Source organism: Argentina silus (assembly GCF_951799395.1).
Source record: "Argentina silus genome assembly, chromosome: 20".
Classification (NCBI taxonomy): Eukaryota; Metazoa; Chordata; class Actinopteri; order Argentiniformes; family Argentinidae; genus Argentina; species Argentina silus.
The window spans coordinates 10,744,923-10,758,008 of NC_139674.1; the positions used below are offsets into that span (position 1 = coordinate 10,744,923).

Below are 13,086 nucleotides of genomic sequence, written 5' to 3' on the forward strand. Positions count from 1 at the left end.
GATGCACCCCAAATATGTAATGGATGCTGTAGCATTTGTGTTATTGGTTGTAGTATCATGAATATAATGAGTTGGCCTAGTGAATATATCGTTCCCTCTGATAGGCCAGGTCGAGTTTTCACCAGATTACTTACTCATGTCCAATACCTTAACGTCTACACAAGTACATTGGGTTAAAGGGCAAAAGGATCATCAGGGTCTTTCATCCAAATAGCACCCCCTAAATCATTGTAGTGCTCCAAAACTATACCTACTCCAAAACTGTCTTCTAAAATAGGAGAATATAGAAAGGACAATGGAAAAATCAGACATTGATAAGAGTCTAACAGTACGCATTTCAGAATATGAGAGCCAAATCTGCTTTAATTATAGTCTTATCTCTCCACTCTTAAAAAAAACAAATTAGAATTAGTTTGATCGTTATATTTGGTTCCAAAAGATGTGACATCTTATTTCAATCGGTTGAATGATAAAAACACTGTAGGCCTATTGTTGATTTTGAACGTGCAAGCATGGGGACATTCGTATGTGTGTCAGTGCGAACATCTTATGAATGGTACCATCCTCCGTGAGGGTTAATACTATGCTGACGTGTCGTACCTCCTCTGCACCGGAAGTTATCGTTTCAACAACGCTTACGCGCCGAGGAGATGCCCAATGTGCACGGATCACTACGATCCTGGACCCGGAAAAGTAACGGTTTTGACGTGTATGCATGCTACAGTGTGTTTCCGGTAAAGCGTGTGTGTTCATCGGTGTTCAGCCTTTCCGTCTTGGCTTTCAGTAGAACAGTCACTTTTGGCTTCCCGGCTTCTCTTACCTGGCTCTCCCTTAAACGGCGTATCGAAATCAGTGGACATGGCATCTGTATCGGCACAATCTCAGGCGAACCCTGCTCCAGCAGCGCCACTGCAGAGAGGAATAGTCAAGATGGTAGGAACATATGGACAGTGTGGGGATATGATGGGATGTAAGCTAGACTAGCTAGCATTGCTAACACACTAGCTTGCTAACAGCTTGTTAGCTTGGGACCTGGGAAGCTGGGGATTTCCAAACAGCTTGAAATGCAACTTCTCAATCATTGTGTGCTCTTTTCATAACATACACGCACTGTCCATGTCATGGTGGGCACTGTCAGTGTGTTTAAACGTCGTTGTCCACATCACAGATTCATTCAAGTGACTTGAGTTGGCACACCAGTAGTGTTAGCGACAAACACCTGCAGCACTTGGAGATTAGTTAGGTACAGTAGCTGCCGGCTTACTTTTTGAAGTGTGTGGCTCACTGTGTTTTTCCCAAGTTCATTGATAACACTCTTTTCATTGTAAACATTGTAGCAATGACAAACACCCCGACGCTATTTACGAGATCATTCAAAACACAAACAGCAACAATGCTAAGCAAACAGCAGAACTAAAGTGCCTGCTGTGCTTCTGTAACATATGTTTGTCTTCCACCTAAAAAATACAACAAGGGGGCTTGCCAGTATTAATGACTTACTTGCTAGACATTGCTTATTAGCTATAAGCTAATGGTTTGGCTTTAAATGACTTCTTATCATTCATTGGCAGGTGTGAAAGCCTGCCATCTGACTTAGCTAGCGAGCTAGCTAGCTAGATAGCCAGTGGAGAGTGTTCAAAGTTCGTGTCCTGGTCTGAGCATGTGTTACTATTGGAATGGAATCATGCGTATTGTGGGTTCCATACATGGTTCGCTTGCAAAGTTGATCTTCTCCTAAATGAATTTCTAAGCGACTTAGCGAGCTAGCTTGTGGCTAGCTAATTTGCTTCCTTCTTTCACTTTTCAAGTCACCCAACCTCACCAACAGTTATAATTAGTAGCTCAGGTATTTGTTTGGGTTGAATTATCTACCGCCTAAAGAATGTGACCAGACTATCAATCGAACCCCGGAGGCCTCGATAGAACATTGACAGTGTTGAATCTTCGGGCTGTTTGCTTCTGCTGTTCTGCCTGTAGCGACCACGAGAAACTGACACGTAGTTATTCGGCCCCCCCTTTTACTCCCATTCGTAGTGGTCGTATCACAGTCTACCGACAGTGGCCCAAAGTAACCCCTGAGACACGTTGTCGTTTCACATTGAATCCAGGTTAAACGTTTTCTTCAAGTCAATAGTTCGAGTCGCTCGTATGGACTTGCCATTAATCACATTCCTGTGTGGAGCAGCACAGTTGGCATTGATTCAGATTATCATCTAGCTCCCTATAATGCCCCTAGCTAATGCTACAGCTTCCTGTTTCAGAGAGAACTTGCATGTGAATGTTCTTTTCAGATGTTAAATGCCTTCTACAGTATGCCATGGAAGGTAATTTATTGGAAAGCATTTCAACTTCAGTTGCCAAATCATTGTTTGTCTCTTTTAGCTAGATGTTTCCAACACACAGTAGCATCCAGCTATCAGACTAAGTGAGAGCTGGATGGCTTTCTTTTAGGGCCATTGGGAGTCCTGTTTTTAGAAGCGTGCAGAGGCCTAATTATATAGACCTGCCTTATTCCCAGCGACTCTTATGTTTTTCTCAGAGAGCAAGGGAATAGTCATTAGGCTTACCACTTGTGGCATTGGACTGTAGGAGTAAGGTGTGTGTGTGTGTGTGTGTACAAGCACAGACAAGATACAGTAGAGGGATGCCTCATTTGTTGTCTATTTGACTTTTGGTGTGGACAGAGAAGGTGGCATTTCCCTTCTGTAATGTTGACCTATACAAGCTTCCCCACTAGTCCCGAGGTACCATTGTCTCAGTCCTTTCCCTAAAAAACTACCACTCTGAACAGGCTTATTATCACTTCACTTATCCAGTCCCTTTCCACCGTGGGTCTCTCAGGAAAGAAGACTAGAGATCAGGGCCACATGTGGATTGGAACACAGCCCTTGAGTAAACAGAACGAGAGGAGGAGAGAAGTGCCTGTTTTTCCAGTGTTAGTTCAGTACTAGTCTAGAACTGCAGCATAGGCCTCCTGTACTGTAGCCATGGTACTCTGAGGAGTGAGTCACTCTTGAGTGGGGTGGAAACTCTCATCTGATGCTTCCTAGACCGTCAGGCAATAAGACACTGTCATGGACTCTACAGCAATGTTGTTATATTTTTTTAAGCATTATCATTATGTGTGATAAATTATGCCGTCCCTTGTCTGAACACTCACCAGCCACTTTTGAAGGACTGTTGATACAGCTACAACCACCACTACGATTGACAACACTGCAACTGTTGCTACCTCAAGTACCACAGCCGTTGTTTGGCTTACAGCCGTACAGTAACTGCTTCCCCGGACAGTTGCTGTCATCACACAAGACTTCAGCTCACCGTTACATCCTATGAGCTGTGTAGCACAACAAGCAATGCCTCGAGGTCCAGCCTACCTGTTGTTATCCGTCACCCCCCCCCCCCCACCACCACAGTGATGCCAGTCATGTTGTCCCTTCCCCCCTATAAACAGTTAGGCTGATATCTACTCTTCTGTTTTTCTGTAGATCTTGTCAGGATGTGCCATCATCGTGCGAGGCCAACCTCGGGGCGGGCCGCCCCCCGAGCGCCAGATCAACCTGAGCAACATCCGGGCCGGAGCGCTCGCCCGTCGAGCCGCCCAGAGCCTGCCCGACAGCAAGGACACCCCTGACGAGGTGTGTGTGTCAGTGTGTGTGTTTGTGTCAGTGTGTGTAGGAGGGTTTGCATTAACAGACACACTCTCACCCACTTGATCCATCCAGCATTGAAGCGGAGTAGGAGTAATCTGTATTTTGAGTACCATTGACATGGTTAAATCATTTATCTATTGGACAGTTACGTAATGTACAGTATCTGTTGTCGTCAAGTGAAGTATCTGTATGTCCTATCTACATTCCTTACAAGGATAATCCATACAAGTGGCCTGAAGTTTTTGGCCAAGGGTCAATGGGGGGGCAGTTGTGATTATTTGGCGCCCCCAAGTGGTAGAAAACCGCCATGATCAACAGGTCAACGTGTCTTCTTGTTCTCGCCTTGCAGCCTTGGGCCTTCCAGGCCAGAGAGTACCTGCGGAAGAAGCTGATTGGGAAGGAGGTGTGCTTCAACGTGGAGATCAAGACCGTCCAGGGCAGAGAGTACAGCACGGTCTACCTGGGCAGAGGTGAGGAGGAGGACCACCACTGTACTGACCCCCCCCCCCCCCCCCTCCTTCAATTACCAATTACCAATTACACAGGCCTGGCTGGCACAGTGCCCCAGAACTAGGGCCTAGATAGCAGGCAGTTCTATTTATGCATTATCCTTTTCTGCTGGGACAAGTTTCAGTTCCCTCCCTTATTTGACTGCCTTTGCGTTTATCTAATGAACGGATCATGCACACCCACCGGTTTCATACCTCCTGGTAGACCCTCCACAGTCCCCCCCCTCACCAAAGGTTTTGTCATTCCTTTTGATTTGTATGTAAAATGATCTTTCTCTTTATCTATCTCTCTCTCTCTCACCTTCTCTCCCACCACAGACACGACAGGAGAGAACCTTGCTGAGTGTCTGGTGAACGAAGGCCTCGCCATGGTCCGCAGGGAAGGAATCAGAGGCAACAAGTAAGACTTGTAATACTGCCTTCGCCTTCGACTGAGTGGGGATGTTGTGAAGCGGTGGGAGGGGTATGGTTGTAAACCTTGTGGCCTAGGGGTGGGGTGGTCATTGTTGATGATGATATGATGCCTCTGGTGTGTGTGTGTGTGTGTGTGTGTGTGTGTGTGTGTGTGTGGGGAGGTGTAGCATGTGACCTCCCACTCCCGAAACCAGTGCACTAACCACTGTGCCAATAGACTTGGCAGTGCTTGTAACACACTAGCTAAAGCAAGAGTTGATACAGTATGTTGAGTTTGAGTGTGTGTTGAGAAAGTTGTATCGATTTGTAGCAATGCTCTATTCAGGCCTGTGCAGATATCAGCACAAACCCATAGAAGCTTCATAATTCATTGGTAACCCCATATCAACCCAATAGAATTTGCTACTGGTGCACGAAACACGGCTTTTTGGAAGATGCACAATGTAGATCAATCAATTCAAGATTTTTTTGTTATATGCAACGTGATGTGATACAATTCTTTGTGCATTATGATCTGATCACACTATGCACCCACAGTGATGGCGTAAATACCTAGTGTGATGTCACTAGGTTGCCGCGTTCTCCATGACAAGATTCTGAGAGCCGTGTGACCTCGCTCACACGCGTATGCAATGTCACAACAGCCTCGTGTGATGTCACAAGAGCCAAGTGTGACGTCACGATACGCCAGCTTGATGTCACGGTCGGCCAGTTTGATGATGTCACAGTAGACATTGTAATTCTACTCCCTTTTCCATCTCTTGTTTTTGTCCCACTGTCATCGAGGCTCAGGGATTTAATGTGACGTTCCAGATGGTGGCAGTATTGCCCTGCTGTAAAACCGAGGCTCCGCTGATCAGCAGGCTCAGTGTCTCTCTAACACATACAGCCATATCATCCAATTAAAACCCCATTTGTATCATAACTCTCCCAAAACGCCCATTCACCCCCTGAGTGATTTATCTCCCCCTTGTGGATATAGCCACACACAACATGCTGCAAAACCTTGTTCACTACGGGAAGCAAACGAATGGGGAAAAAAACCCCAGAGATGGCCTGCATGTTTCGGGCTTAACGACCCGTTTCCAGCGTTCCACGCGATGGCTCGGAACAGCCGCTAATGTAAATGCTCTACGCGGGCATCGTTTGGTGGGACGGGTGTTGACATCATTACAGAGGGAGGGCCCTGAGCCTTATTCCGGTGCGCCGTGGCCCCCATATTCATTAGCCCTGTGATTGCCCGCGATGATCGCTTAAATCGGAGGGCAATGATGGGCTTCAAACGGGGCGGACGAGCACATGCTCAAAACCTGGCCGCGGCTCCAGAAGCCAGCAGCCAATTAAAATGGAAGTTCCTGGGCTGCGTGCCCACCCTCACTGCTAAGGCAAGCTGGGACACACTCTTGTACACACTCTTGGTCTTCAGGCAAGCATGTGTACTTGACCCTCTCCTCTATGGTCGCTGGCTTACTCACTCACTCACTCACTCACTCACACACTTCCTCAAACACATACAGTACACACACCCCAAACAGACACACACCTCTCCTAATACACCCACCCACACACACCTCTCTCTCTCTCTCTCTCTCTCTCTCTCTCCCTCTTCGAACACACAGTTCCCTCTCATCCAACGTCTCTTTCAGTGAGTGAATCAAGATGACCACACTCTGATATTTTGGCAGGCTCCTTCTAACCAATGAGAAAGTAGGCTGTCTGGGGCCGTTTGTTGAATTATTAAGGAGGGGTAGCGGGGGGTTATGTAACTCCACAGTGTGCGGGGAGGGAATTCAAATTAGCATGGATAACACTCTGCCTTGCACCCCTGCTGATGCTTTAAACTCAGGTCCCAGTTGTGTGAGGAAACTGTGCCCACCCATCGGGGGGGAACACCCCCCACCCCCCCACCAGTGTAGCGCATCTGCGTCATTGGTGAGCATTAATGTATAACTCCCTAGCCTGGCAAACCGCCAGCACTCTCTGTAAATGACCCAATAAGGCTGATTATCTGCGCATAATACATGATGCTACTTTTCATCAGTCAGTTGTGAGTCGATGTTCGGTTTCCCGTCCCCCCCCCCGTCCCCCGCCACTCTGCTCTCTCTCTTGGTTTGATAGAATAGGTTTCGACCTCTCTTCTCAGCCAGTGAGCCTTCGTGTGACCTAAATAGAAATATTGAGTGAAATATCATGAAGAAATAGTCGATCTTTTGTTCAATAGTGTTTTCCCTTCGAGTACAAAGTACCGCCTGTGTACTTTAATGATGTTTGCTGATTACGGCTCGCCAGCCTGTCCCAGTATCTCGCTGTGCCCTTTTAACGCCCGCTAGCCTCAGTGGCAGTGTTTTTTTTGTCCCCCTCAGCTTGCCACAGCTACTGTAGCTTCGTAAGTAGCTTAAATGCTATCGACTTTTCTTGGCTTCCGTGGCCTGTCCCAGAAAGTATTTTTTCTTGCTCTGTAAGCAAGAAACAGTTCTATTTCAATTGGGGTTTGTGTCTAAAACAGTGCAAAGGGGGGAACAAAGCACCTGTGTTTTGGGCGCGAGTCCAATGTTCCAATTAGGAACACAGTGTTTTAGATCACAGGGCCTTTCTCTCATTTTGTGTGTGTGTGTGTGTGTTAATTGAGTTCTACTTTGTGGCCTTTCTAAACCAAGCATCCTCAATTTCAGTTGATGTGGAAAACTCAATTTACACAACAAAGCCCCAACCACAGAATCGCACTCAGGAATTGAGCAGCCTTACTTTTCCATGATTTAAAAAAAGAAAAAAAAGAAAAAATAATTGTTCACATGAACAAAACTCTTCACATGACGGAGAACAATTAGAAAAGAACAAGAAGTGGGACTCACAAATCAAAAACAACAATGGTCTTTAAAGATAGGGCCAGAATTATTGATTTAGTTTTTGAACCAGCAGTAAATTAATTGATATGTGTGGCCCGCTGCCTAATACTTTTGAGGGAATTGTTGAACAACATGTTGTGTTCAAAGGGGCTGTGATCTTTAGAGGCTCTTACAATCTGCTTATCGGCCGTCTCCGGCCCAAACATCATAGCAAGGCTTACATAACGCTCCACAGCAGAGGCCACAGGCTGCCTCCAGGATTAAAGTCAAAGCAATGCTATCGTCAATCTGCCTTAGATGCAGTAATGCTATAGTCAGACTTTCTTAGTAAACCTTCAAATGCAAACACTTAAATCAACACTCATTTTGTTTTCGTACACCTGACACTGTTAAACGCTGTTTGCCAACAGTTTAATAAGCTACATCCGAAGAGGTGTTTTTTTGAAAAGCCCTCTTAAGATGAGTGAAATTGGGAAACTCCACTCGTAGCCGTCTGCCAGGTGTTTGAGCACGCTGGTGGTAAGCACATAGAGGAAATGTTGGCGCATGAACAGAGAGTGAAACTGAGTCGTTCCCCTGAACTTCCATTTTGTTTATGAGCAGTGGAGGTAGACGGAGGACGGGCTCATTGTAATGCATGGAATGGAATGAGGAACGGTATCAAAACACGTGTGATTGGTGGTGGTGGCGGCTTAGAACACTTTTTTTTTTAATCTAACTGGTGGGTCACAAAACCAAACCACAAAAAATCTATACTGAAACGATTATCAGTGAAAGTTTCAGTGGGAAGATTTGTACCTGTGTATGGTACACTGATTGTATCTTTTCCTCCATCTTTCTACAGTCCAGACCAGGCCAGACTGTGTGATCTTGAAGACCAGGCCAAGGCTTCCAAGAAGGGCATGTGGTCCGAAGGCGGCGGAATGCAAACCGTCCGAGACCTCAAGTACAGCATCGAGAACCCCCGCAACTTTGTCGACTCCATGCACCAGAAACCCGTCAATGGTACGTCGAGGAATCCAGAACACACACATGCGGTGCAATGAATATACACTCACACACACACACACACAGAGCAGTTTGTCAGTTTGGCACTCAGTTTGTCCATAAAAACCACCATTGCGGAATCCACCATTTTGGCTCTAGTTGTTTACCCCCTCCATGTCTGTGTCTGGGCCCATAATGGCTCCCTGTATTACACCTCGCGGGCTTCTTCTACGACTCCCCCCTCCCCCCCCCCTTCTATTCCTCTCCCACCGTGTAATGTATTTCTCCATTCTACCCGGGTGACTGCTGCTAACAGCGGCGCAGCTCATTTCGCCTCCCTTTAATTGAATGGAGAAATGGGGTGGGAGTTTTGCTCTCTTTCTTTTTACCATTCAGGGAGACAGCCGGCCTGTTTTAAATGGGCGGTAGCAATCCAGCCGGATCGCTTTAAGTGTGCCCTCCATTGACTTTCTGTGGCCTAGAATCGGAATAGCAATTTCCTGTGTCTGGATTACGGCCGAGCCTCGAGTCAGTCTGCATCCATTCAAGCCCCCCCCCCCAAAACACCATTTACAACTGAAAATGTACTTCACGTAGCTGCCTCTCTCGCCCTATGAGGCGTTTTTAGAGGTCAGGGCACACACAAAAGGAGGGATGAGGATTCCGAGGCATAAACGACAACACGTATAAACCGCTTCGATTCTCTGAAAGCGTGAGAATCGAGTAAAAGGGGTTAAGGTCATGTTGTACTGTATAGGATCACTGAATTAAAGGCATGGTTTTTCCTGACCTCCAGACCGGACCTGAGCCTGCCCAGAACACTCCGGGGCCCGAGATATAGCCCAAAAGTAATTTTTTTTGTGGTCAACTCACATAATCAAGAAGAACTATTTTATTGGGGCTCGAATAAAAATACCTACGGGGAAGTGAATTGGTCTCACTGTACCTTAAACAAACCTATAGAACATGATATACCTATAGAACTGAATGAGATGGTCGCTGCATTATTGTGTGCTGTTTTTGATTTGTCTGAATGACCCGGTCTTTCTCTCTCTCTCTCTCTCTCTCTCGCGCGCCATCTTTCTCTCTTTCTCTCAGCCGTCATTGAGCATGTGCGGGACGGCAGCGTGGTCCGTGCCCTTCTCCTGCCTGACTACTACCTGGTCACAGTCATGCTCTCTGGGGTCAAGGTGAGTCACCAAGCGCCCACAAGCCCTGCCGTGGGAAGGACGCTATCGACTGTACACAGGTCCACAGGGGACACATCCCACTGCTTTGAATGGAATGTACTCTTATTACTTCCAGTAGAGGATAATCATATTGTTTTTTAATGGGGCGTGTTTTCATAACGTTAAATGGAGGATATATCTTTCTTTTTCTTAGTTTTCTCTTGATGTATTCACTTTACTGCGGGGGGGGGGGTCCTATTTCTTTTAACAGGGGATATTCCCATATCTGGAATTTCACCATTATATTTGATGAGAGAGAAACTCCCCAGGTGACATGTAGTATGTCTGAGTCATGGTCGATATCAAGAGATAAGGAATAGGGATGAGGGATAAGAAATGCAATAAAGCCTGAGACGTTTCTGTTATTGCTATCGCACCCACGTAAGACATTTTAACATCCCTCTTTTTCCCATTTCCAAATTCACCATCCATCTTCTTCTCAGAGCTGAGTTTTACAAATGGTGCACTTACGATAACAAATCGTTGCCATCTCACACTTAAGACATTACACCCCTTTTGGAGCTGTTTTTCTGTCTTGGTGCGGTTATTTTACTGCCTAATCTTCCAGCTCTGTCTTGTACATCTGTTTTGTATTTATGTATGTGATAGCTTATAAGGATAAATAGGTTGTGCTCATGAAGACGACAGTTCATAACATATTGTAGAATGTGGATGATACACAACTCTCTATGTATTTTTGTTTACTTTGGTTGATTTTTATCGAAGGCCTTTGGGATTTTTGGTCTCACCGGCAAATTGTATTGATCCACCATAAAAAAAGAAATATAATTTAGATTAAAAAATTTAAATTGAATTCAACTAAACTATTTGATGGTTATGAGTTTTGTACCCTGAATGCTGAATATCCATCTTAAATGTGGGTCAATACTGACATGTGCCTGCGAACCTGAATATATGTATATGAATGAACATGATGATCAGATGTAATGAACATATCTGTTTCCTCCTCCTGTAGTGTCCGTCGTTCAAGCGCGAGGCGGACGGCACAGAAACACCAGAGCCGTTTGCCGCCGAGGCCAAGTTCTTCACCGAGTCCCGCCTGCTCCAGAGAGACGTTCAGATCATCCTGGAGAGCTGCCCCAACCAGATCATACTGGGAACCATCCTACACCCGGTGAGGCACACACACACACACACACACACACACACCACATTTTAACACACACACTGCATGTTTGAACACACACACACACACTGCATGTTTTAACACACACACACACTGCATGTTTTAACACACACACACACACACACTGCATGTTTTAACACACACTCCACATTTAGATACACATGCACTATCTATAACCCTGTTGTCTTAATTGTTTACATAACCATGTATTTGACTCGATTTTGTATGTGCGTGTGTCCTCCAGAACGGTAACATCACAGAGCTGCTGCTGAAGGAGGGGTTCGCCCGCTGCGTGGACTGGTCCATGGCCGTCTACACACAGGGAGCAGAGAAACTCAGAGCTGGAGAAAAGTCAGTCCCAGTTCCCAATCCTTTAACTGCACGAATGCAATGTTCAACTGCATGCACAAACCGCTACCAACTCAATAAGCATATAAGCTCCACTTGATTCAGGATTCACATTGCTCTCCTTTAGAGAGGTTGACCTGACAGGAGACCAGTCTCACAGACTCAACTGACTACTGTGTACTATTAAAGCTAGTACTTTAAGTGTAGATAATGATGGTGGTACATCCCCCCCCCCCCCTATTTGTTGAATAGATCTGCCAAAGAGCGCAAGGTCCGTATCTGGAAGGACTACGTGGCCCCCACAGCCAACATGGACCAGAAGGACAGACAGTTCGTAGCCAAGGTAAGCCCCTGTGAGCGTAGAGCTGCATCTCAATACAAACAACACCTCGTGCCCACCTCTCTGCCGCCCTAGCTCTGTCCCCTTCTACAGATCTGAGGTGACCAGGTAGGTGTAAGAAATAGGTCTGGTGTCCTCCATCCATGTTGCTTTCACCTATCCGGTCACATCACATCTGTGAAGGGTGGTTGGCGAGGGCCGAAGGTAGGATCGCGGAGTGACTTCCCGGAACGGAGTGCAGCCGTCGCCGATTTATTTATTTATTTATTTTTGTTTACGTGGTCGAATTGTCAGGGGGAATGTTTCCGTGGCTACCGTCGTCCGTCGCGGTGTCTCTACTGCAGCATTTAGACGGCCCAACTGTGTTTGTCACGGCACTGCAGCAGTCCTTGAAGCTCTGACAAAATATGCCACAGACACACACACACACACACACACACACAGAGGAGCTACAAAGAGTGGTGCTTAGCAGCAACCTTGAGCACTCCCCAGTCAAATCACCTCAGAATAGCTGACGTCCAGCGCCCCTCGCTGAGGCCAACGAGCCCAACTGAAGATGTGGGATATTAGCTTTTATTAGCTCTCTCCTATCGGGGGCGGGGGGGAGAATGATTGTCTTAATATCAAGGGGGGGGGCTGCCTTTGAAATGTGTCCAGAACCGTCCCTTGTCAAAGCCCATTACTTCAACCTAAGTGAGATGAAGCCCCCGGCAGGGACCTCTGGAATGTAGCTGAGAGCCTTTATTGGTGTTTTAAGATGACACATCGTAAGCCCTCTTCATTGTTCGACGACAGTGTAAATTGCGCCGATGTTGAGAACTGGGCTCTCCCAACCTAGTTTTCTCTCTGTTCATTCCCAGAGCGAGACTCTCTGTCTTTCCTCGGACAATGTCTCTTATTTAGGAGGGGGAGTATCAAAAAGGTTTCATAAATTCCCAAAAGTTGCGTTATTTATTTATTTTTCTCGAGACCCCCTGAAAAATTCACGGCTAGCCTTTGGTTACATAAAGGTGTTGCTTAGCAATCTGCTTACAGAATGAGTTTGAGAATTTGCACACACCAAAAAAAAATAAACACTGTGTGTTTTTCCCCTGAGTCAGAAGAGAAGAAGACTTGGAGCTCTGGAAAATGGATAAAACATTTATATCGGCTTCAGCTGCCCTCAGATCTTCCTGAGCCCAGGGAACGCAAGCTGAAAAGAGAAGGGGGGGGAGAAGGGCAAAGAAGGGCACAGAGATGGAAAGGGGGGGGGGGGGTTGAGAGAGAGAGAGAGAGGAGGAGGCGGGGGCGGGTCTATTCCGCAGAAAGTTTGTGTAGGGATGAGTGAGTTTTTGGATGTTTCGGAGATGGCCCTCGGCCACAACGTTTTCTGTAATGGCAACTTGAATCTTTTGGCTAGATTGGTTAGATATATTGGTGTTGGTATTGTGATGTCTGTATTGGGTGGACTGGTATGTTTTATCTCTTAGGAGTGTTGCAGGGTTTGCACCTCCTCAACGTTTTAATTTGCTGACTTGAGCCGGTTAGACGGTTCAATGCCACCTTGACTTGATGTTCCTCATTCGATTGGCTCCGTCCCGTCATTGCAGCCTTTTGACCTTCCCGATGGATCC

General features: G+C 46.4%; 1 protein-coding gene across 1 annotated transcript in view; it reads left to right on the forward strand.

Moving 5' to 3' along the window:
* Window positions 1-714: 714 nt before the first annotated feature.
* Window positions 715-13,086, forward strand: part of snd1 (staphylococcal nuclease and tudor domain containing 1) — a 159,730-nt gene continuing 147,358 nt past the window's right edge. Inside the window, exons 1-9 of the mRNA XM_083692103.1 lie at window positions 715-933; window positions 3,489-3,638; window positions 4,003-4,123; window positions 4,481-4,562; window positions 8,267-8,427; window positions 9,508-9,599; window positions 10,615-10,773; window positions 11,030-11,136; window positions 11,386-11,476. Coding sequence (XP_083548229.1) covers window positions 859-933; window positions 3,489-3,638; window positions 4,003-4,123; window positions 4,481-4,562; window positions 8,267-8,427; window positions 9,508-9,599; window positions 10,615-10,773; window positions 11,030-11,136; window positions 11,386-11,476 — 1,038 coding nt within the window. The 5' untranslated portion in view covers window positions 715-858. The remainder of the gene's footprint in view (window positions 934-3,488; window positions 3,639-4,002; window positions 4,124-4,480; window positions 4,563-8,266; window positions 8,428-9,507; window positions 9,600-10,614; window positions 10,774-11,029; window positions 11,137-11,385; window positions 11,477-13,086) is intronic.